We start from the raw sequence: 26,078 nt of genomic DNA, 5'->3' as shown, positions 1-26,078 counted from the left end.
TTAAGACATTTTATAGCATCCTATCTATTATAATAATGTTTGTTCTCCAATAATCACTCAAAGCCTTCCAAGAATGTCCATGTCTCCGAAAAAGTTTCTGATATATATATATATATATGTCATTAGGTGGACTTCATTGTTAGAAGAAATGTATATATATATTTATACTTTTAAGTATTTATACATACATAGTCTATATATATAAATAAAACTGTAACTTAATGGTGACTGTACATAAAGAAGATATTTGAGTAAAATTTATGTGAGATATTTTGATAAAATCAATAGAAGCCAAAACGATAGTATTTGTTTGTTTGCTGAAATCATACTGTAATACTAAATTGGATGCAGTATTCATAGCTATGTTTTTAAGGTTTGACTTAAAATCTGATGAGTTTTATTTTAATAAGCCATCTAGAAGTATCCATGCGTACACAGTCGTCGGTAGAAGCTAGTAAAGAATATACGCATACTTTTATAGCATATATAAAATCAAGTTAAATATATAATATATTAAGTAAATTTATTTTAGCATATCCTTTCTCATTGTTTTTCCCTTAGAAAGTAGAGAACACTGCTCGCTTTTATCCAGACACACCTCCTTGACACACATTTATATAATGTAAATTCAAATGAAATGGTAATTAAACCAATTAATTTCGCACATTCATTTATTTATTTTTAACTCTGAAGGTCGTTGGGTAAAATCTTTTGATGCTGCATTACTCAGTATCCTCAAACTAGTGTTGTGAATTGAATAATAGTCGTATTAAGATTATTATCATATAACAAGAACTAAAGAAATGGTAAAATCTATCGTTATATCATTAAATTAGCTTATTATAAAATAAATTACTAAAATTATATATTTCTATAATACAATTAATCTAAAATAATTTGTACATTTGAATGAAAATATGTCGCAAACGACAAACATAGTTATTTTTAAAAAAGTTCCAAAAAGAACTAGTGATTAATTCGAACTTCCAGATTGTTTAAAACAACAAAAATAACGCTTTAGTAATCTGTGATCATAGTATCTCTAATACGTTTTCATTCTTGTGGTCTAAAATGTCATGACTAATCTTACTTTGTAACTTTACGGTGTATATCCTTTAAACCATAACACGGGCATACAAGCGCAATTGCTTGTCATCAGAAATATTAGTGGGACAGAGGTACCCATTCAAACGACTTTCGTACATAGTCTCCCTCCTTTGATCCCTATGGCCATTTTCTTATGCGACGTAAGAGATCTGTAAATAACCACAGACAAAAATAGATTTTGAAAGATCCTTACTAGTGATATTACGGTATTCCCTAATATAATTTAAGTTTATGTCGTAATAGTAATAAATTGAATGCAGGTTCATATTTCAAGTCAAGGGCACACCAACGACACATTCGATTTATTAGAAAAGCACATGGGCACAGCGCAGCATCAATTCATCATCATGTTGCGCACTAATCACCATGAGATAGACATGATAAAGCTTTGTACTCCTAGTAGTAGTATTAAACAATGTGTTTTGTAATGCTCATGTGTAATAACTGCGAAAATGGTGAATAATAAATAATAATGCCGTAGTTTAGATTAAAAAGTGTGCTATGCTAAGTACTCTAATGATCAAATGAAAATTAAAAATATATTTATTATGCATTACGCATTTAATGTATGATTTAATTAATAATTGAACTATTATTTAAATAAAAATACCCATGTTTATAATGTTAGTATAGCAAAAAAACAAAGTTGTTAAACTTTTAGCGATCAATGCAAATATCAACGCATAAGGTGAAATGGAATAGTTTGGTTCGTGGCTCTTTGCCTATAATAGAGTGTAATTAAGTTTATGTAATATATATATATATATATATATATATATATATATATATATATATATATATATATATATATATATATATATATATAGTAAAACATAAAAAGAATGAGATTCTCAATTATATTGTAAATATATTAATATGTTTATATATCTTCGTCAATTCAAATTTGATGAATCAATTATTAATCGAATCAATTTATTGCTATAATGTTCTCAAACAAATTTTTTCAAGGTTGATACCGACTTTTTTATTGAACTTTTGTATGTGTATAAAACAGATCTCACTTTTTTTTAATAGCTCAATTACTACTGTCACTGCTGGAAATATAGGCATCATACTATCTATTTGCAATAGATTAAATAATATGAAAGCTTTAAATTTTTTATTCATACGATGTATACAATTTATGCAAAATTGACAACATTATAAAATTATAAATTATTACGAAATTACATCTAAAATCTAATACTGGTTTATGTGACTTAAAATAATTATATTCATTAGTGTCGCATTTTAAAGGAAACTAATTATCATATATTTTGAAGACCATTCCATCTCAATAACATGAACATGGAAGTAATTAACAATACAAGAGCACGCCAAACGTATTTATGAAATTTTATTGTTCTTTGTTTGAAGTGATTAAACAAATTATTACAATGCAACATAATACTATTAAATATTTAATAGTCATAATTTATTACAATCTTACTTTATATTCTCAATAATTCTATTTATTTTTTACAAACAATAAACGGCATTTGCGTTTACGTATGTTCTTGTGTACCTCAGTTGAATAACTCATTATTATTAAATTACCATTAAAATTCTGTAAGTCAATTTTTTTTATCTACTATTCTTTCTTCCTTTCTCCTGGGTATCGTAAGAGGTGGAAGCAATGTTCCAATTAAAACACCAAAGCCTAACTGTGGCTGCCAACTGCTAAACTGCCAAGCGTGACCACTACTGGCAAAACTGCCCACTTTATTGGTGAAACTTATGTTCAGCAGTGGACAGATAACGGCCCATGTCATGATGATGATGACGAATACAAATAAAGTATATATACTCAATAATTCATATTCATAATTCATATGAATGATAACGTTTGAGTATTATAAATAACCAAGTATATCCTATGACATCTTATTTAGTTGTTATAAAAGATACGCGTTAAAATTAGTTTAGTGCACTGACTTAAGTATGATTACGCAAACCATTATTTACCATATTAAAAACTACTATTTAAGAAAATCATCTCCGTCGTAGTATCTAATACAGTATATATTTTTATTTTTAAAATAACACAATTAACATGAAAAGGTTTTGCTGGAAGAAATCTCTTATTAGAGATAAGCTCGCCTTTATACATTATGTTTATAATGAATTGTGATTAACAGTATGTTTTGTGTACAATAAAAGAATAAAGAAAGAATAAAGAATATTTTGTCTTTATATAAGTTTAGGTTGCGCAAACATCAATTTGATTTCAGTTGGTGCATACATTTCATAGGTGCATTAGACATCAACGCGAGTCCATTGGGTGCAATTTTTTATTTAACTCAATAGATTTTGAAACTAAAATAAATATTTAACAATTATATAGGTATTAATATATTATAGGCGAAATATGAAATTATTTACCAATAATTTTAATCAAATCAATTAAATAAAACTTTGAAAGGACCAAAGATTATAAAAATTATAAATTTAAATCTGCCCAAAGCGCTAAAAATTGCTAACGGTGTTTTTCCTTACCTTAATTTTTTTTTTTATATTAACAAATCTAAGTATCAGAGATTAATTTGTCCTCTGCTACATTAAAGTCTAATTTTGTGAAATAAAATTAGTATAATAAGACCTGGCCCACGTAATAATAGTATACCATATTCTATTCCTTGACAAAATTACTTTTGAAGATGAACGCCTAACAAACTGTTTTGGGCAAAAACTATGTTGACCAAGTTTGGTAAGTAAATATTAATTCACTTTACGGAGTCACTACTTAAGAACCCATTACTATATAAATATATTATATACCAGAGTAAATCATTTTAAAAAAATGTATATATTTTTTAGATTTCAAAACGAAATGTATGTCTGATTTCATGACGATTTATAGAAGTGGTACAGTTGCGGGTAAAAGCTCACTTTTACATTTCCAATATTACTAAGGAAAGACGCAAATTCAATATATTATTTAGGGTATCGTCTAGACCCTGTGAAACAATTACTCAAGGTTGTTTAAAATGAAATATAATTCTAGGAACAAATCACTTTGGCCCTTCATTAATCAGGAGAGAAACATTGTTATTCTGTAAACTCTGCTTCTAGTAGTTAACAGGGGTTTCTAGAGTATTCGTCGCAAGATGCAGTGGCAAAATAAATACTAGAAGTTCAAGAACTCCTAATTTATTAACTTCTATTCATTTGATAACCATTTCAAAACAGATAATGCTATAGAAGTTATAATAAGTAAATATATTTTTATAATGATAAAGACGTCCTGAAGAAAAAATATTTCAATTTACTCCTAAGGGTTACAAAGTAATTTAAAATACCATATGGATTAACTTCAACTATACTTAAATACACTTAAAACATACTCAAATACTCTGTAGCGTAATTATTAATCTACCTGTTTAAGGACAATCCAAAATATTGAAAGTAACTAGATACTTGTAAAATTGGCCTATCTGTGGCTATTTATATGAAAATTATTTAAGAACCCTCTATACTATTTTGAGAAATATAGCAGAGTACGCGTAATTATCTAATTTTGTATTCTTTTCAAGACAAGGAAAAGGCCAAACTAAAGGAACTAAATATACACAAACAACTGGTTGTATTTTAATTGACTCGTAAGAGATAAGTTCGGAGTCTACGGAACATACCTCTTTACTCATTCGCATTCTAATATACTCAGTTTTATACGGATGTTGGCGACAGACCGCCTTTTATATAAGCTTACCTTTTTAGATTTAATATTTTACTATTTTAAATATGTCTTTTTATAACTCTCTTTTGGTTTTTTTTTATTTTATTGACATAGGTTTTGTGCTATATATAGGTTCTGCCCAGCCGATCTGAATTCGTCGATTAAACATATAAATAATATCTGTTCCCTCGTTGCAGAATACAATCACGTACGGTGACTTAGTACTTAATTTAAGTACAACATTGAAATAGAACTAATACTAATAGCGTTACAAAACTATAGCTGTTCTAGTTTAACAGACAGGATGTTTCATTACAGTAGCAAATTAAAAATATGTTTCGTAATCTCAATACATCAGTTTCCAAACAACTAGTCACCTTTAAAATTGATGTATGCACCTCTACTTAAAAATTATAAACAATGTGTATATATATGTATATATATATATATATATATATATATATATATATATATATATATATATATATATATATATATATATATATATATATATATATATATACATCAACCTAGTGTTATGCCTTAGTACTGTGTATTGTCAGCTAAGTTAAAAATTAGAAAGGATTTGTCCCCTAGTGAGCCTTGGATATTTTTGTATGTCGTGGAACGAGAATTAACAGGTTCAGGTCACCATTTATTTTTATTATCGGTCTAGATTAGGAAACAACAATATCGCTTACTTGTATTTGAGGTAGTCTTTATTGTGCCTACATTTGAAATATTATTTACTATTTCATATATTAATCTATCTTTCCATCCAGCCATCTAACCACCAGTACATTTAGCTTTTTTATTTATCTCTTTACTTATTAAAGAGATGGAGCAAAACTACTATTTAAAAAATCAAAACTTTCAATTTATTTTGAGGTTCATACCTATCAGCCGTTAACTGTCCACTGTTGAACATAGACCTCCCCCTATAGGGGGCTTTGCCAGTAATTGCCACGCTTGGAAGGTGGGTAAGCAAACGTCGTTAGGCTTTGGTAATGATTCCTGGACCAATTAGTTTATTTAGTCGCTTCTTACGACACACACGCTACACCTTCGAATGGAAGTGGTAGCGTGGCTCATTTTATACCGAAATCACATGGTACATATTTTACATTTTTTAAACTTTAGTGTAAAACACAAAATATTAAACACAGCTATTTCTTAGCAGAAACAAATATTGCGACTACATAACTGCCCAGCCCAGTCTGATAACACTTTACCACTATTATATCCATATCATAAAATATTGTAGCCGCACCGCTGAATAATTAATGAAGTAACGACTAGAAATATATCTACCACTACATATGACACGAGATAATAGCAGGGCGCGGTTGACACACATTTCCAGTACACTATTATTATATTGCTCACATGACTGGTTCGAGAGCTTACATTGCATTTTATTAGAATAAAATGACTGTCTACAGTAAATAGTGACTTTAACTAACCTTCAATTTTATTTTATTTGATATTAGTTGTGAGATAATACGTGAGTTTGCCCGTATGAATAAGAATAAAATGTATTATATGTGGTAACTGGCAATCGAAGATTTATGACCTATCCTTAAGTCTACCCGCGTATCAAATTTCATCCAAATCCGTTCAACCGTTTAGTCACTTGTTTTATATACAAATATATTTACAATTTATTACATTTATATTTACATATATATTTAATATCTTAGTACTTGGTGCATTTGTCAAATTATGGGGTATGTTGATAGAAATATTATTAATTTTAATTACTTAATAAATGAAACCATATTATTTAATTCCTCTTATTTATTACCTCAGCTATAACATTAATATAATAACAATAAACTATATACCTATAAAGTATATACGATTCAGGTCACGTTAAAAATATACGAGCGTTTAGATAGATTTAGGTCCGTCATTGATGTTTCAAAAATCCACTCTATGACACTGGCACAACACTCCCATTCTGTAAAATATTTTTTTTAAATTAGAAGATTATAACATAAAACCAGAAGTTATGTAAACAATAACAATGTATGTAATCGTGTCAAATCATGACTGTCTGAAGAAGTAGCCAAGAATGCTGAAACCGATGTGTATTTATTAAAATAGTTACAAATGTAAATAAAGCAAGAGATGTATGGATAGAGGCCATCGGCAATTGGTTCTTTCTAGCTATCCTACAAAATGCTTGACGTGAAGGTAGATAATAAAATTGTTTCATACCCCCAGTTTTAAGTTTTATATTATGCGATAACTTCGTTAACTCGAAATGATTTTCTTGATTTTTTTACAATCGTTAGAGTTTACCCAAATAATGATCCCATATTTATATTGTTATTCGTATGATTGTCGTTGCTTATTTTTTTATGTAGCAAAATCTTGATTATATATTTATAAAATGTAGACAATGTGTTCGTAGAAATGCAAAAAACTATTTTATTCTTTATAAGTATGTATAGACTTACATTAACATGATGTGTATTACCTTCCTATGAATCAGCAGATTTCTAAATCGATCTAAACATTGTTGTCGAGACTAGTGTATGAAGGCAGGCGCCGCAGCGACAGGCGCCACAGCCTTCACAACGCCCCCAAGAGGTTCCTTGTGAACGACGGCATTGAAGCCGTTATGTGGGTCCGCAGTGTACTCCACCACGCGACGAGTGCCGTCGGGCTCCACCAAAGAGTATGAACCTTGTACTACATCACCAGACCGCGACTCCTGCTGACTCTTGGAGTCACCTATATGTATATGAAAGTAGTGTTGAGTAAATTAGAGAAAGTTATTTGAAATCTGAGTCATAAGTGACAGTATATATATCCTTTATATTTTTAGATAGTGTTTTATCCTTTTATGTCTTTGATATTTGGTTAGGTACCAAACAGCGTCATAGACGTCATTTATGTCGTTTATCAAATATTTTTATTGACTTAAACAAAATCTAAATGGAATTCAAGATTTAACAAAAGTAGGGTTGCAAATTGCGCCTCATATAACTTCTGAATCACAATTTTTAGCGCTTTGAGTAAATGAAGTTTCGATCGAATTACATTCGAATTTCCTCGACCCATTCAATATACGTCAGAAACTTTTGTGAGCTCAGGTTTAGTAGTGCTGGAATATGCAACAATGATTAAGTACAACCACTTTTTATTTTTAACTAATAATAAAAAGAAGATTATTTTAATCAACAGACTTCAAAAGAATGAAGTTCTTGATTCGGTTAAGTATATGTTTTTTTTTTTATGTTAGTTACCTCATAACTCCGTCAGTTATAAACCAATTTGGAAAATCTTTTCCTCGTTTTAGATACAACATTAATTTTTTGATATGAATTAGACTGAGATTCTGGGAGATCAAAGAATTTACTCACCAGTTATAGCATCTTGAATGTCGTAGGCATAAGAATATTGTGGATTGGGGTCATAATCGTCGACGGGTGCAGCGACTTTGGCATAAGCGGGTGCTACAGCATATGGTGCTGCAATAGCTGGCCTGGCAACAGCGATTGCGGGCCTGGCAACTGCTAGAGGCGCTGCAACTGGCAGACCATACGGCCTGGCGTATGCGTAAGGAGAGGCAACGGGCAAAACTCCGCCGGCCGCTCCTCTGCACACCGCCAGGATAGCAGCCAAGATTACGACCTAGAAAAATGTTATATATCACATGGTCATATAGAATTAATCTAAACACTATTAAGAGAAAGAATGGATGGAAAGGAAGAAAATTAAGGAAACTAGCTAAATAATTAAAAGTAATAGATGCATAACCTGGAACTTAATATCCGGGTAAAAGCGTGCTCCTAAGGGGGAGCCACAATAAAAAAAAAAAGAAAAAAAAACTTTGCTAAGAATAAATATTATGTTTAGTTTTAAAACTATTGCCTGTAACCAATATATAGCCGTAACTTTTTCGAAATCTCTTAAGATAAATTATTATATTTTATCTTCATATATATCTATCTTCCCGACAGTTTTTTTTAATTTTTAAAGTCTTTTACCTTCTTCGGGTGTATCAGCCCTATCGTATATCGTACCCTCAGCTCTATCGTATCCTGAACTGATTTCTCAATTAAAATTTTATCTACTTTCCCTAGACAAGGAATGAGAGGAATTAATAGGCATCAATAACTTACAGAAATGTTAAAAAAATTTAGTATCCGTTTACACAGACCTATTCAGATAGGAGAGCAGATACTGATCACGTTTAAAATAGAGGTTTTATTGATTATTGAATAAGTTTTATACATAACAATTGTTTTGTTATATTAGAATGCTCGAGAGTTGATAAAAATTTTACGGTAAAAACAAACTTTATTACAGGAATTTTATCAAAATCGGTACAGTACTTTAGTTTTTAAATCAATATAAATAGTAATCTCACGATTGAAGTCAGTGTTTTTTTTTTTTGAGGAACAAAATATTAAATTATAAATTCATGATATCTATCCATCTTATAGCCAAGCACTATTGTATCACTTATTATTTGCATTTAGGCTTACATGTGTTATTATAACTGTGATTGGCATCGCATTTTTTAAAATTTTAAATGATTGATTTGTTTCATTATTTACATATTTATAACCCTGCTTGATATAATATTCGTTCCAAACCATCTTTCCACTTTTCAGTACATTTCATTACAGTAATAAATAAAATAATAATTCTTAAACGCATTTAATTGTAAATCTTTTAAAATAATAAATATATTTATAAATCTTAAAACTACGGTTACGTATACGTCAATATCTGTTTATATAAAGGAGAACTGATAAGTAAGATAAGAATCTAAAATATTACCTTCATGTTGTATGGGTACCTCTGGTGGGGCTGTGACCTGCTATGAATGCTGAGGGGTGCGCACGCGTCGTTTTATACACACGCATGGTCCATTCGATGCATTATTATTATTATAACCCGCCCAAGTTTTGTCATGGCCGACCCTATAGGTTCCTTTCTTCACTTCGATGTACTTTTCAAAGATTAAATATTGATAGAAGAGAACATTCATATTTCTTCTCCAATTAACCCCATTAACATTTATAACAAGATGTTATGAGACCTTAATTACTATTTCTGTGGTAGCTATAATAGAAATCCATATAAAAATTGTATTATTAATTATATATTAGTATAATTTTTATTTCTATTTATGCAAGCAAAAGCACAACTTATAGTTAACATAATGTAATTAATATAAATATTTTGAGTGACTTCGTAAACGACGAGGTTTCAATTTGCTTATATTTTTTTTCTATATTACGCAGTATCTTCTGAACTGAATTTCTTTAGCAAAATTGGGTTTACCCCTTTGCTTATACCATATTTTTTTAATGAGATGAAAATGGAATGGCAACCTTGACAGCACTATTGATATACGCTAACAGGGTACCAGCGAATGATGACAAGAGTAAAAGTCAGTTTAGTTGACCCATCATGATCGTGGGGATCGACTTGATAGGGTGAACTGTTAGCAATAGAACTGTTATAACCCTATAAATAACAACCTTCGTCACGATTAAAATCGTTAATAATAATAATTTTATTTGCTATGATTTTGAGTATACCTAAAACATTTGATGTTATAATTTTTTTATGGAGCAAAATCTAAAATGTATGTGATAAATGTTTTGCAAGATAATATTGTAAAAAAACCCATTATATAAAGTAGAGATTATTATTTGCCAAAAAATGATTTATCTATTTTTATTTATATATACGTTGTTATGTACGTTATCAAAAAAATACATAGATTATTCCATTTGTATCTTGTAGGTACACAGAATGTGTTCGAATATGAACGTATGAATATGAACTTTGGTATATGGTACTTGTTTCACAAGTTATCTCAATAGACAAATAAATACTTTGTTCGAACGATTTTAGGTACGGTTATAGCTTCGAAGCAAGGGTGACTGTCAGCAATATAAACTTTTTGGGTCACAGCTGCGCTTTATCACTACGACATAGGTTGTATGTGTGATAGCGCCACCCACCACACACATGGATTGTCTTAAATATTGCTCTAGTATTAAATCCGGCTAAACTACTATACCGTTAAATAAATCTACTATTAACTAAGTTTGATCTGATAGATAGTATCATATTTATAATACCAATTCGAGAAGAATCGGATCGAGCCTCGTAAAGTTACCTACTATAATAGGGTTCTTTTTTGTGCAACTTAAAATGGCAAACAAGATAACGACCTATCTGATGAAAAGTGGTAACCATCGCGTATAGACATGAGCAGTACCATGGATATAACAGAGTATACTGTTTCGCCCATGATATCCCCATGCGTTGCCATTCCTGAACAGTCAGGTGTTATTCTTCTGTACCTGTAATTAGACTCTTCTAATCTTCTTTCTCTACTAAACTTCAACTCTCGCTTCGGTTCACGTAATAATAATTATAATATTTTTGTCTTCAAATTTTTACAAAAATTACTTCCTATTTTACCATAGTCAGAATATGCTACCAGTACAATGAAATTCTTCAATCTAACTGAAATGTCGATATATTTCTCTTAACCCTATCGCAGTTCCGGAGACAATTGAATGGCTATTTATTCAAGTAAATATATACACATGTGTGTCACGCTTGTCTCCCATTAGGGTAGGCAAAAACAATAGAACGCCAAATACTTCGATTCAAGCAAGCCCCTTTCGCTTCCTCCATATTCATCAATCTTTTTATACTCACTCCCCGGTTTGCCTTTTCGAGGTCAAATAATACTATGTGTAAATTTTTTATTGTTCGTATTTCTTATCAATTCTGTTATGACAATTGATATTTCAATTAATCACAATTGATTAGATGAGTATTATGACTATTGCCAAAATTCGAAATAGGTAGTGTTTCCTTAGAATCAATTAATCAAACATAAATATCTAAAAAATGTTTGGCTATTGGATTGTATAGGAATAATTAATTAAAACGATGGAAAATTTATCATATTTTCTTTGTACATACATATACATATATTTGTCAAATCTATCTACTATAAGAATAGGCAGAAACAATGGAACGTTAAATGCTTCGTTTCAAATAGCACTCTTTCACTTTCTCCACATTTATCAATCTTTTGATACACGCTCGCTGGTTATGGGTACTTTTAATTTGACCCTTCTTCAACACGTCACCTATTTGGTCGACTAACGTCCGTCCAGGGCGGCTCTTACTGACATCTCCATTCATTCGTAGTTTATAAATTTCTTTCGTAACTCTTCCGTCATCCATCTTATCCAGATGACCAAAACAAGACAACATTCTCTTTTTGATATTTATTTCAGTAAGGACATAACTGACTGTTTTCTCTAATTTATTATTTGTATAGACTATTTCTCACCCTATCTTTTAATGTAATATCACATACTTCTCAGAGCTCTCATCTCGACAGCATTTAACCAACTTTCATGCCTCTTTTCTCATATCCACGATTAGCGGGGAGAAAGAAATTGTTAGTAATGAGCCTATCTGTCCCATTGCTAGTGATATACTCTATCAGGTCGACATCCACGCGATTTCCCGTGGACCATCGTAGTTAATTCCCATAGAATTTGTCACGATGGGTTAACTGACCTGCTTTCATCCCCGTCTATCATCCCTCACTGATGCTCTGCCAGCGTATACCAAATAGCGCAAGCGGGGTTACCACTTCGATATCATCCATTATTCCAGATCTGCCCACGATTCGCTACCATACATGAATGTTAGTATTAGTACTCCCTGAATTATGGCAAGGCGAATTTAGCTCTATACATTTTTGCTTACCATAACTGAAAGTAATGCATTGTTAACACTGTTTACCGAGGAGGGAAAGGGATTGTTAGCAATGGAATTTGACAGCATTGCTAGCAATATGCCCTATTAGGTCGACCTCCACGTTGGAAACCATCCAATTCTTGTTGATTCGTCACGATGGGCCAACTTTCTTCAGTGATGCAAAAGTCCGACTATTACTTTTTATCACCCGTAAAAAAAGACTAATGACTAAAAATATTAAAAATCGTAGGAAATTAAATGACTGAAAATATTAAAGTAGTAAAAGTAATTACTAATTTTATAATTCGACTACTAAATTAGTAATATACTAATTACCGTATTATTCATATACGATAATTAGTATTTTTTTATTTTACTAATTAGTAACTAATTACAATAAAATCCTATCTCTCCAATTCCATTCTACTACTATCACTACCTCGGTAAAATTGACGACGAAAAGAAATGCCATGTACCATCCACGCAAAATATGTAATAATTTCCTATTTATTTTTCTGCTTACTTTAATGATAACCATAGCAATTTACACTTACATTTTCACTAACTTGCTTCCTTTCATGACTTTTATCGAAAATTGATAATTTATACTTATTTTAGATTGGCAACATTCTTGCTCATTACGAAAAAAAAGAAATTCCAACAATCGGGTCGACTCGACTGTTTGTGTTGACTTATAACGAATGAAATTAGTACTTGAATGATAATAGTAGTCGGCTGACATTAGTAGTCGGATACGGAATACAATTAGTACTCGAATAATTTGAAAATAATTTGAATAAACCGAATGATTTACTCAGTCGAATAATTAGTAGTAATCTAAAATAACGTAATGTGTAAAATAATGTAAATTAGTGTAGTCACACATCGCTAATCCCCCTCAATATTTTCCATCCCTTGTAAACAATGAATATAAATATAAAAACTTAAGTTGTAATTAATCAAACGAACTTTTTATTAGTGAATGAAAATGTAACCCTGTCTGCGCTATCAGTATACATTGGTGGAAGGGCACCAGTGGAAGATGATAGGTGAGAATTAATGAAATATTGCTAACAATGAAACTATTAGACCTCATTACTAACAATCCATTTCCCCCCATTATAACGTATTAACAGACTGGCAATACAATCATAAAAATGAGACGAAAACATGATAACACTTGTGCGCGTGAAATGTAAAGTTTGGCATAGGTCAATGCTGCACCATGCACATTCTGTCAATAGATGATTAATCAATTCTGTATATAATAGTAAATGAAACTTTCAAACTGAAAAATAGTAATTCTAAAAGTCTAATATTTATTTATTTATTTAATTTCAGTACACATATAATAAATTGTACGTGGTATGTACCTAGTCCACACATAAGTTCTGTTATAAATAAAAAAGCATTTTTTTATGAAGTAATGTAATATTATTAAAATTTATACCTACATATTTATTAAAGTCTCAGCAAAAAAAATAATAATATTCTCTAAAATTGACCATAATTTGAAGTCTAAAGGGTTGAGGTCTAGGCTAGATGAGGGCTAGTCTTCAGCTCTTATAAAGTCCGGAACGTTGGTTTCAAACCAGGTGTGGGTAATTCGTGTTTTGTGACCAGGTGCAGAGTCCTGCTGGGAAGTCCACAGTATATTAAAAAAAAAATTATTGCTGAGAGGTTTCACAACACGATCTAAGACTGCATCTTGATACACTTTGGCTGTAGTTTTCACTCCTTTTTCGCAAAAAATTTATTTTGTGACTCCTTGATAAGACATGCCCCACCAAACCATCACTGACGCAGGATGATGACTAAGTTTTAACTTTCCCAACACTTGAACAGCTCAAGTGTTCGGAAACTAAATTATAACGCACACTAAATTATAACTAACTACATTTTCTTGAAGCTATATTCACTTCATTACGTAAAAATGACTAGAAATTATTATGTTCATACTCCCGTCAAAACGGCTTTGAGCTTATATTGAGTAAATTATTGTTCTATTTTTTCTCTCACTCTAACATTCAGGTTATTTATTTTGTCTCGTGTATTGTCAATCTATATATTCTATAATATAAGATTTGTACCATAATATCTATTACATAATTCAATTTTTAGATCAGTATATCGATTTGAACAATAAAATCTTAACCCATTCCACACTAAGCAATACTATTTATGTCATCAAAAATTTAAGAATATGTTAATTTAGATATTTGGATGCATGATGTTGCCCTTCTTCTGTTCATCCAGCAATTGTATTATATTAACAAATCTTGTCGAATCAAACTATACAAAGTTTAAAATTTTTAAATTAGTATACTTTAAGATTTCTGAATACATTTTAAGTCAAGTACCAAAATTTTCCTTATCAGCATTTTTTGTATTTTTAAATATTTATAAATTTTGTACTAACAAAATATACATAATATAACAAAATATGGATAATTTTATATTTAATTAATAATACTATTAGCAACTATTAATCAATTGTATTAAAACCAATTTTTATTCTAGTTAGTATAACTCTTTCTCGTGGCATTACTCAGATAAATCAATATTAAAGTGTCCTATTTATGTGTTAAGTTAGAATTTTACCTATCCGTATAAGAACTAAATTTCATTCAAATCCATTCAGCCATTTCAGTGTCTTTGAGCAAAAAACACACAAATATCTTTACAAATTTACTTTTATAATATTAGTAGAATTATTTAACAAATTAAAACATATCTACTATTTTGACATATCTAGTTCATTCAGTTGTAATGTTGATCAATGTATGTAGCTCTTTCTTTATTAGTTTATCTTTAGCTCGAAATGCAGTAACAGAAATGGCAACATTGAGCTGATATGAAACGTCATTTCTGTGTCTATGTCTGTACGTCACTTTTCTCTTCCATGAATAAATAGAATTCTGCAAACACTTTGCTTTGTTATGTGTTTATTTGTAATAATAACACCAAATTGATTTTAATTTAAGTAGTTAGTGAGTAAAGAAAATGGCAGACTTTGATGCGATATATCCAGATGAAACCGAAAGTGAAGAAAATTTAGAAGAAACACATGTGACGTTAGTCCCTGATCCCATTGTCGTCCGAGGAGCTGGTAACATGACAGTGTAAGGTTTCATTCAAAATTATTGTTTATTAACCACAGCTGTTTTATATGCATTATGTTAAACGTAATGATTCACATAATAAATCCTTATAAAAGCGCAGTTTTAAGTTGTTCTAGAGTCTTTGTCGTCTACGTACTTTGACATTGAAAGAATTTTCTTCACCAATCTTTTTTTTTTATATTTAACTATTTAAAATACAATATTGTTATCCCTGTTTAAATAGTAATGTATAAAATATGCAAATAAAATAAAAATATTCTGTTGACTGTTAATTATGTATTGTTGTCTAATATTATTACTGTATGTATATTTTAAAATGCTTTTTATTATTATTTTGTAAAAAAAGTTACTTAACCTCTAATTATATAAACATTATACAAAAATTCTTAATAATCAAATTAATCACATTACTTAATAAATTATTTTCATTTAGACAATATATTACAATAAGTATGTTCTTGTATATTAACAAGTACATTTTGATACACACACTTGAACAATAAGATGTTTTAAAGACACATTAGATTGAAAATATTTACATTGTAGAAAAGTTTTTGCTCTATAAAAAAATCAACAAAATTAATAAATGAGATAAAACCCTATCATTTAGAAAATTATTGTGAAAATCTGTTTAGAATTGGTCATGAATTTCTATTTGTAATAATAGTAACCATGTAGAATTTCTATCTCATGTGTTAATTGCTTCTTAATTATGCTATTAAAATCTAATTATCAAGACAGTAAAAGTTCAAATGTCATGTAAATAAAAGGCTTTGTCACAATCTCATGTGTACATGGTCAACATTATGAGTAACAGTATTTGTTGATGTGACATTAATTGTTAACAAATATTAAGCTTTATCATTTATGGAATATAATTGACAATATTTAAATAATTTAGTAAACATAGATTTTTACATATATATCTTCAACTAATATTTAATATTATGTTTAATTTTATAGTCTATTAGGGCCCAGTTAGTGTTATCACTCCCATTGCGCTTTCTAAAATAGCTAATTTATATTGTTTTCAAAATTATTTTAAAACCCAAAAGAAAAAAATATTATTATTAAACTTTGGTAAATGTAGGGTTCTAATTTCCCTTTTTCAGATATGTAGTTTATAGTTTACTTGGTAATAAGTGCCAAATACCACATCAATGCTCCCACAAAAACACTGGCTGGCTAATAGTGACATGCCTCCTTAGGTTCTTACTAACATAATATGTTGTATTAGTATATATATATATATATATTTATTTATTTATTTAAGGAACACCAACAGCATATTGCATTATAACATATAGGTATAACAACATTAAATACAATACAATATTAATGCACATGCCTATTATAGGTATTCACAGCATTCACTTTAACGTAATTATACAGTGTAAGAAATTTAAGTAAATAACAGAAATAAACATGTAATCTAAGTTGTGAGCAAAATCAGAAAATAAGATTATGAGTAAATTAAATTAAAAAAAATATTAAAAAATATATATATTATGACAATTAGAGTTAATGTTCATAAGATTGTTGTACAAAGTGCTTCAGCAATTTATTCCTGTAGGAATTACATTATCGACACTATATCAATTTCTGGTAATTTGGCATTAATTTCATTGTATGACGCAATCCTGGCCAGAGGTTGATGCAGTCCTAGGTTTGTTCTGCAGCAAAAAATGTTCTAGTTATAGGGTGTCGAGGATAATTTACAAACTTAATTGGAGTGAACTCAGTAAATCTGCACAATGAATTTTATTATTGAGAATTTTATGAATAAACATTAAGTCTGCAATCATATTTAAGAGAGGTAATGTTAAAGTTCTCTGACTATAAGGTCTATGCGATATGTTACGGGTTATGTAAGCTAGGTGTCTAGTGAATGCTCGATATTTTCTATTCTTTGAGATGAAGAGCTGTAGACTGGATTCCAGGAAACAGAGGCAAACTCTTTAAACTGTTATAAAGAATTAATCTAGTTTATCTTTAAAGCCTTTTAAAGAACGTTTAAGAAAACCAAGCATTTGTGCTGCCCGTGTGACAATATTATTTATGTGTACATTAAATTTAAGTTTGCTATCAAGCAATACTCCTAGATCTCGAACTTCACTTTACTTTTTCACCGTGAATAACGTATTCTATAGGTTTAATTTTCTAAAACGAATGTACAAACATTTATTTGTGTTAAGTAAATATAATTCAAAGTACACCATTCCCCAACACCATTTAAGCTTTTTGTTCTGCATCATGTATGTTTTATTGTGCGATAGATTTTTAAATCATCGGCGAAATTTTTACTGTATTTTATATATGATGTAATATCATTAATAAATATCAAAAAGAGAACGGTAGTTCCTTGCGGTACGCCTGATTCTGCATAGTACTGTTTAGACTGAAATCCATTAATAACTACTTCCTGACTTTGATAGCTTAAACCAACTGATATATTCCAGATTTGTTTAGCAACACAACATGAAATCGTTGAAGTCTGTGTAAAACTTGTTCAGATCTAGAAATCACATGCTGAAACGTTACGTCCTTTATAAAAACCGTGTTGGAATTCTGTCAAATAATTTTTAATATGGGTGAATATGTGTGGATATAGAAGTGACTCGAATAATTTGGATAAACATGATAATATGGATATAGGTTAATTTTTAACATCCTCATGATTTTTAAATATTGGCAAAATTCTTGTTTTTTTCCATTCAGTAGGGAATACACCATCTTGTAAAGACCGATTGAAAATTATTATATGCATTATTTAATAAAAAGTTAATTGTCGGGGCCCGAGTAATGATTTTATTGCATAATAAATGCTTATATGATTATTTGTAATAGCGCATATTTAGTTTTTCAAGTTGTTCTAAATTCGCAATATCAGGACCTGTCTTTGTTGTTCATTTTCATTTTTGTGGGGAAGGTCGACTGACCTTTACATTTATCTTTAATGTATCGCCAGAATAATCTTGCAAATGTTAGCTTCTATTTTATTATTATTTTTTTGACAAATATTTATTTAACTATTTAAAATATCAATATGAAATTTATGATACCTGATCTCTGATTTATGAGTTTTATTAATCTTATTAAACCATACAGGAAATTTAGAAAATTTAGATGAACGTTTAGGTACATTTTTATCATAAAAATATTATAAAAAGCTGAAACCATTTGGTCAACATCTGTACAGTCATCTAAAATCTATTGTATTGTTTATCAAGTCTAATATAATAGAGGTTAGTTTGCTATATTTTGAAAATTTGGATGCTTTTTTTCATTATAATCAATAGGAAGAACTAATAAATTTGGGTTCTTTTATCTTAACTTATAAGTTATATAAAACTTTTATGTTTTCTGTGTTGCACAAAAAGATCAAGAATTTTGTTTTCATTATTAACAATATGATTAAACTGATACAGATTATTTAGTGTCATAAAATCAATCAAAAAGCCTTTCTTTCAAAATTTTTAGGAGTTGTATAATATATTATCATTTAATGTCCATTTTATAAAATTTAGTAAAGTCATATTAAACATTATCAGTACTATTTTACCATATCTACATTATCTAAGAATAGTTGTTGTTTTACTAGATTGGCTGGTGGAGGCAAATATACACAAAGCGAAACATTTACATTACGACCATTAACAGGAATTTCCACGTTGACCCATAAGAACTTCACTTTCCCAAATTATTCGATTTGATTTAAATTCACGTGATACAGCAATTAATAAACCACCACCATCCAATTTTTGCTACTCATTACACGATCTCTAACAAAATAACGAGAATCAAAATTCAGATCATATTAGGATTTCTGTAAACACTAATTTTGTAATTATTTATTAGATATTTTTAAGTACACTCTCAGTCTTCGTTCTTATTCCAGGTAATAAATATCGATTGTTAAGATTTCCAAAACTTTTGCTGTACTCAGTTACATAATTATTTTATAAATTTTAGGCTATCTTTGTTGCGAATGAGTATAAATTCTGAATTCATCTTTGCGTGTAAAGATAATTTCGAGTAAATTTGTATTTCATCTCCTTCGCTTTAATACGCGCTGCAGCATGAATTTATTTTCTACAAATGTTCACTCACATATATCGGAACTCGTGCATCCTCAAAACCTACATGGAAAAAATTTAATTTATCCTTTGAATTTTTCTATTAATTGAACGACTCTAAAACTTATCAAGACGAACGTAAAATTATAGTTCACATTATCTCTGTTCACCCTCGCTACAACGCGTTGTAATCAACATTAATGGGAGCACCAACGACTTTAACCAATTTTTCCACAAATTTTCTGTTTTTCGTTCAGGTATTCCATTTATTTCTATGTTAGACTCTCTCATACTTTGCTCAACTGAGGCGCGTGGATAAGTCTAACATTGCTGATTTGTTTTGAAGATCATTTATTACAGTGTTTTTTGTTCTAGTGTCGCTTTAATTTCCTCATATTTCTGGTTGTAGAAAGTTATAGAATACGAAGTTCATTAACCTATCATTAATCGATCTTAATTCTCCTGTTACCATTTCTTTGAGTATATCGATTGATTCTCAATGAAATTTCCATGACAAATGCAGTTCGATGGAGATTGCTGTGTTAATGTATTACCATCAAGTATGTCACGCTTTGAGCATATATTATTAGAACAAGATGCAGGCGTACCACCATAGTTTTCCATATCATCATGACGATAGTTGATTGTTTAATAGCATTTATAGTTTCTTTTGTTTGACATTGTGAACACTTCCAGTTTCGTTTTCGTTCTTCATTACATGCATAAAAGCTAGTGCTTATTTTGGCACATTCGATATCGACTTTATTATTACAAGCCATGCATTCTAAAAATTCTTTAATCAATTATGACAAATCGAACATTTATATTATTTGTTAGGTTAGTATATATCAATATGTATTAGGTAATAATATATACATTTAATCAATGCCAAAGAAAAAAAGACGATAAAGCGCTTTATATAAATATGTATAGATTGACGCAGTACGGCCGACCACCGGCCAGCAAGGCAGCGATAGTGAAAAGGTGAATAAACGGAGCGCTCGCGCGGTTAAATCACCACATCAAAAAATTTTTCTAAAATAAAATCAGTAACTACTCACGAACCACAGTTACTTATAATAAACCAATTACACAAATGAAATCCTTGAGATATTAGCTTTATGATAGTATAAAACTATATCACAAACACTGACTTTAAACCATTGTTACAATAAAAAATATACGGAGCAAAATAAAACACTGTTTACGGTACGCGTCAAGGTCGTAGTCGTATATATATATATATATATATATATATATATATATATATATATATACAATTCACTATTAATTTCTTTATTTATATGTATATATTATACATAATATGTATAATATAATAAGCACTCTCTTTCATCTCTAGAAATAAATCTCTGCCTATACTAACATGTAATAGCTGTGTGGTCCCGGCATAGAATATACCACCCCTTCCTTTCCGGTGGGTGTTGTAAGAGGCAACTAAAGGAGACAGAGGGATGGACGGCAGTGTGCTGTCCATCCCTCACCCTCTTAAAACATCTCCAAAGCCTAATTGTGGTTATCAATCTGCCGGCCAAGTGTGTCAACTACTGGTAAAACCTCCCAAGGGAGAAGCTTATGTACAGCAGTGGACAGATAATGGCTGACATGATAATGATAATATACTAAAATGTGTATCCAAAGTATATAATTATAATTGTTTTATTGTAATTTTATCCCTTATGATCTATGCAGAGTTTGTGTAATAGTATAGTGTTAAACAGGCTCAATTTTCTTTATTTTACAGTTTTGGTTTAAGTAACCGTTTCAACACAGAGTTCCCTTCGGGTTTGCAATCTCGTGTGGCTCCTGAAGAATATCAGGCAACAGTAGCTCGCATTAATAGTGTGCTGAAGAAGACACTTCCTGTAAATGTCAAATGGCTGTTCTGTGGCTGTGTATGTTGTTGCTGTACCCTAGGATGCTCTCTTTGGCCAGTAATATGTCTTAGTAAAAGGGTTAGTTGTAACTTCAATAATATTTAATATACCTAATGACTTAGTGCAAATAAAATAAAGAAAAAAATTTTCTGATAAAATGTACCATCAATTTTTTTTCAATTGATGGTACATTTTATTAGCTTTTTTTTTTATGCAACTTAGAATGGCAAATAAGCTGACAACCCACCTGATAGAAAGTGGTAATCGTTGCCTATAGATATGAGCAGTAACTTGGACAACAGAGTATACTGTTTCGCCTGTGATACCCCCTCCCCCCATGTGCTATCATTCCTGAAGACTCAGGTGTTATTTATCTCTGTACTCTGTAAATTCACTGCCATATCCCATGCTTCAAACCGAAACAGCCATGCTAACAACTGTTTCACAGTAGAAACATAAATGAGATAGAGGTGCCCACACAAATAACTTTTTTACAAAGTTTTCCTCTGGTAATAGGTTTTTACAGTCATCTATTTTGTTTCTGTTATTAGACAGTAGTTTTTATCAGGCTTTATTTCAGTATCAAGAGTGGAATATGGCAATAAAGTTTTCAGTCATCAAAAATTTACTGTTACCATAACTATCAATTACTATTTTCTATCTGGTGAACTGTTAATTTGTAAGCCATGCAAAGTCACAAAAATAATACCTAACAAAGGTATATAGGTGTAGATGTTAAGGATGTTATTCATTACAATTGAATAGTCCTAATACCCCACATAATCTGCTATTTAAGTGTTATATCCCAAATACAAAGGGTTGCTGTTTGAGTCATTGGAGAATTTATCATTTTTCTTTTATATCTATTTATTCATAACAAGAAATCCTCTGATGGCTTATGTGACTGGCTATTACATATGTTTAAACTATGTCAATAAATTTTTAGCCTGATAACAAGTTTAGCTTGAATTTTATTGTTGAATGTCCAATGTGACCCAGATGTCATTATGCAATAATGTACTTTTAATGTAAACTAATTGTTTTACATGAATTCACTTAAGCCAATCTCAACTCCCGTTTATATGTTTATACAAAACGATTATTTAATATTGAAAGATTTATTTTTAGAATCTTTCTGTTTGTTCTTATCTCCTAGGTACATTACTTAAATTTAATTGAAGAGATTTCAGTCTATACAGACTATATTGCGTAGAAATGTACATTTTTATAATAATTATTATTGCTGTATTTTCAGACACAACACTCACTGAATAAACTTCTAGAATGGGAGAACAGTCGACTATACAATAAACTTGGTCTCCGTTGGCGCCTCACAAAGCAGCACTGCGACTCTTCTTCTATGATGGAATATGTACTTCTTATAGAATTCATACCTAAAATACCAATATATAGGCCAGACTAAACCCGTCGACATCTGCCGTTACCATAGGTTTAGTATTTGTAAATATAAATATGGAAATTAATACTTGAAAATATAAAGATTGCATCATTGCAAATCAAGATCTTGGTTACGATGCTACGTACATACGAAGTGGTATTATGTAGGTGCAATACGCTTCTTGGCACGTTAACTACATTTTAAATATACAATTTTTTTTTTTATTAACCTGTTGTATGACAAATTATTGTTAAGAATAATTTACAAATATGGATTGTATATACATGTATATCATATTGTTTTATAATGTTGCTGTCATATTAAACTCTAACTTCATAATGCTAACCTTTTCTTTTATGTAATAAAATACATTTTTTGCAATGGAAGTTCTATTGAGAAATATAAAATGTACAACATGTAATGGTTGTACTAACTTATTTCGAAATGTATTCTAATTTGTAAATAAAAATATATATATAACGAATGTGTATTAAAATGGACAAATAAGTGGTACGTATTGTTATTTGCTTTTTGTGTATAAGTAGATGTTATATAAAAAATGAAAGCTTATCTATTAAGAATGAACATTATAAGCTTGTGTAAAACATCTATTAAATTTTACATTCTGATCTAAGAGATCTATAATCATTGAAGTTGTATTTTTAAATTAAATCTGTAATAGGATTTCAACTAAACGCATAAAATATTTGGTTAAAAATTAATTTTGTAAACTGCTATTTTCTTGTAGCAACCCAAAATAGTTGTATTACCATTTATAAAAATTTCGACCTGTCCACATTACTTCAGATATACATATATCTGATAGTTTATGTTAACATGTTATACTTAAATAATCACGGTTCCTAAAAAAATCTATTTTTTAAGATGCAAAAACATTAATGGATTGTAATGGAAATCATAAACGGTTTTTAAACTACTCCTTTGTAAATAAAAAGATACAGGTTCAGTCAAAATTGAGATAATCTCTGTTTGGGGATATTTTTTTTATTTGAAGAGCTATGACGAAATACTAAGTTATTTTACGTTTTCCAATATCTTTATGCATAAAACGGCTTTTATGTATCTTTATTTCGGAATACAAATGATATTGGGAGTGTTAGATTTAATGCCATTAATGATTTTAATTGCTCCTTGTTCCTTGAAAATAAAAATATATTTATTTATTATAAATGACCTAGATAATACGTACACAGGGTGGCTGGTAGACAGTTTAGCCATCTCATCTAATTAGTACATCAAAATATTACACTACAATCATCCTTAATCATTGCTATCCAACTACTAGTTTATATCACAGACTCGTGTCTATGCTATTATTTGGGTTCTGCACGATATTTTCATCTTCCATATTGCCCATGCTACACGTTTTTTTTTTTTACATTATTGGTGCCCTAAACAGTATATTTTGCATATTTAACATCATAATTATATTGTCTAACCAGTCGCCCTGTAAGTTGTAGTGAAACTGCTGCATTTTACATTGTATATATTTATCTGATATTTTGAGAAAATGTTAGTCTCAGTTTAACTGGACTATATAGTCAAGAAATATAAGAGGCGTTTTTAAGGTAATGTTAAACAATATTTTATAATTATTTTCTTTTTTACTATAGTAGGATGATCTAAAAATCTGAACATTAAAAACTTGCGTTCAGATTAATCTCCTCGAATGAAATAAAGTACCACACGACAAAATTCATATTACAAGATTAGATGTTCTATAAAAAAGCAGTATTCTTTCATTCTTATAGACATGAACATAAATAGCAAGTAATGAACTATGAAATATTTTTTATGCTATAATTAACGCTACAAGCTGATATTACTCTTGGCGTTATTCAATTTATTCCGATTGATAATATCGAATTCTTTCATGCAATCCAGTTAGACATACATTGTTGATGCTACAATATGACGCTATATAGTCGCCTCGTGATTAAATGCGAATTCGTTCGCTAAATTGACATAATTTTGCAAATACCAAATAAGTAACCAATAATCTGACTGCTTTGCTTCAAGCTTACTTGATTACTTGTACGAGTATGTTGCGTAAAGTGTATAATATTTATTTTACCTGTTAATTACATTGTCATGTTCTTAATCCAAATACTAATATTAATTGTATGATTTGTACCTGAATGTCGAAGTTTATAAACGTAGGAAGGGGGTTTGAACTAAACAAAGTTATAATAATTTGTATTAAGCGACTAAGCTGGAGCCATATTGACAGTTATATATGTATACATATGAAGCATTGATTCTTTAAAAACATGCTAGGGAAATGTTTGGGACTGTGTTATTAGATGATTAGTTAAATTAGAGGTATTCTACATTAGAAAAATTACAATCCCTCTTTTCCCTTTTCAACAAGTTGTACGTGATTAAATTTTTTATATAAAAACCCTTTTAGCACATATGATAACAATCTTTATTTTTGTATTAATTTGGAACTATGTGACTGAAATATAAAAACTACACAACTTTGAAATATATATTGCCTTCAACAAATTTATATTTTTGTTGTATGCAACAGTTGAAAAGCGAACAGGGTATCTCGACATTAAGTTGTAATATAAGGAATTGTAAATATTTTATGTACCTATAGATTATTTTGTTCAAATAATAAATCTCACTGTATGTGAAGAAACTATAGATGTTTTACTAGAAGGATTTTTTATTGATCAATTTTATTATAGGTTATATATATTAGGGTATATTTAGCTTTACTCGTCAAATAAGAACCTATTCTATATATAGATTACTATGCATTTTTATGTCGGGTACTATCCTTAATTTATGGTTTTACCGTTTTGGAATTTTTTTTATTTATTTATGAAAAATTAAATTTTGTGACCCACAAAAAACTTCAATTGTGACAAAACCAATTATATTAACTACTGAATCAATTTTAATAAAAATTTTATAGGCCAAAACTAGAAGTATATTCTTTCAAATAAAAAAGGAATTTTCCAAATTGGTTTACAACTATTGAAGTTATGAGGTAACAAACATAAAAAA

At 29.6% G+C, this 26,078-nt stretch overlaps 2 protein-coding genes across 2 annotated transcripts; one reads left to right on the top strand and one right to left on the bottom strand.

Annotated features, from left to right (window-relative positions):
* Positions 1-6,575: 6,575 nt before the first annotated feature.
* On the bottom strand, positions 6,576-9,738 carry LOC113520251 (larval cuticle protein A2B-like). Its single transcript, XM_026905525.3, has 4 exons — positions 9,581-9,738; positions 8,155-8,425; positions 7,266-7,522; positions 6,576-6,743 (listed from the first exon to the last, which is right to left on the bottom strand). Exons 1-3 carry the CDS (start codon positions 9,584-9,586, stop codon positions 7,317-7,319), a joined length of 483 nt encoding a protein of 160 aa, XP_026761326.1. The 5' UTR covers positions 9,587-9,738; the 3' UTR covers positions 6,576-6,743; positions 7,266-7,316.
* A 5,666-nt stretch (positions 9,739-15,404) lies between these two features.
* On the top strand, positions 15,405-25,708 carry LOC113520398 (cysteine-rich hydrophobic domain-containing protein 2). Its single transcript, XM_026905725.3, has 3 exons — positions 15,405-15,669; positions 21,508-21,718; positions 22,896-25,708. The coding sequence occupies exons 1-3, from the start codon at positions 15,551-15,553 to the stop codon at positions 23,061-23,063; spliced, it is 498 nt and encodes a 165-aa protein (XP_026761526.1). The 5' UTR covers positions 15,405-15,550; the 3' UTR covers positions 23,064-25,708.
* Positions 25,709-26,078: the final 370 nt, after the last annotated feature.

The sequence above is a fragment of the Galleria mellonella genome, unplaced genomic scaffold, assembly GCF_026898425.1.
Source record: "Galleria mellonella isolate WM207_F2 unplaced genomic scaffold, CSIRO_AGI_GalMel_v1 utg40, whole genome shotgun sequence".
In the NCBI taxonomy this organism is placed as follows: Eukaryota; Metazoa; Arthropoda; class Insecta; order Lepidoptera; family Pyralidae; genus Galleria; species Galleria mellonella.
The sequence above is the reverse complement of the archived record's forward strand: the minus strand, read 5'-3'. Positions and strand labels throughout refer to the sequence as shown.

Coding starts and splice junctions, on each gene's coding strand:
- LOC113520251 (XM_026905525.3), bottom strand. Junction 7,523..8,154: donor CATTCAAGATGCTATAACTG/GTGAGTAAATTC, acceptor ATATACATATAG/GTGACTCCAAGAGTCAGCAG.
- LOC113520398 (XM_026905725.3), top strand. CDS start 15,551: ATGGCAGACTTTGATGCGATATATCCAGATGAAACCGAAAGTGAAGAA. Junction 15,670..21,507: donor GGAGCTGGTAACATGACAGT/GTAAGGTTTCAT, acceptor TTTATTTTACAG/TTTTGGTTTAAGTAACCGTT. Junction 21,719..22,895: donor TAATATGTCTTAGTAAAAGG/GTTAGTTGTAAC, acceptor CTGTATTTTCAG/ACACAACACTCACTGAATAA.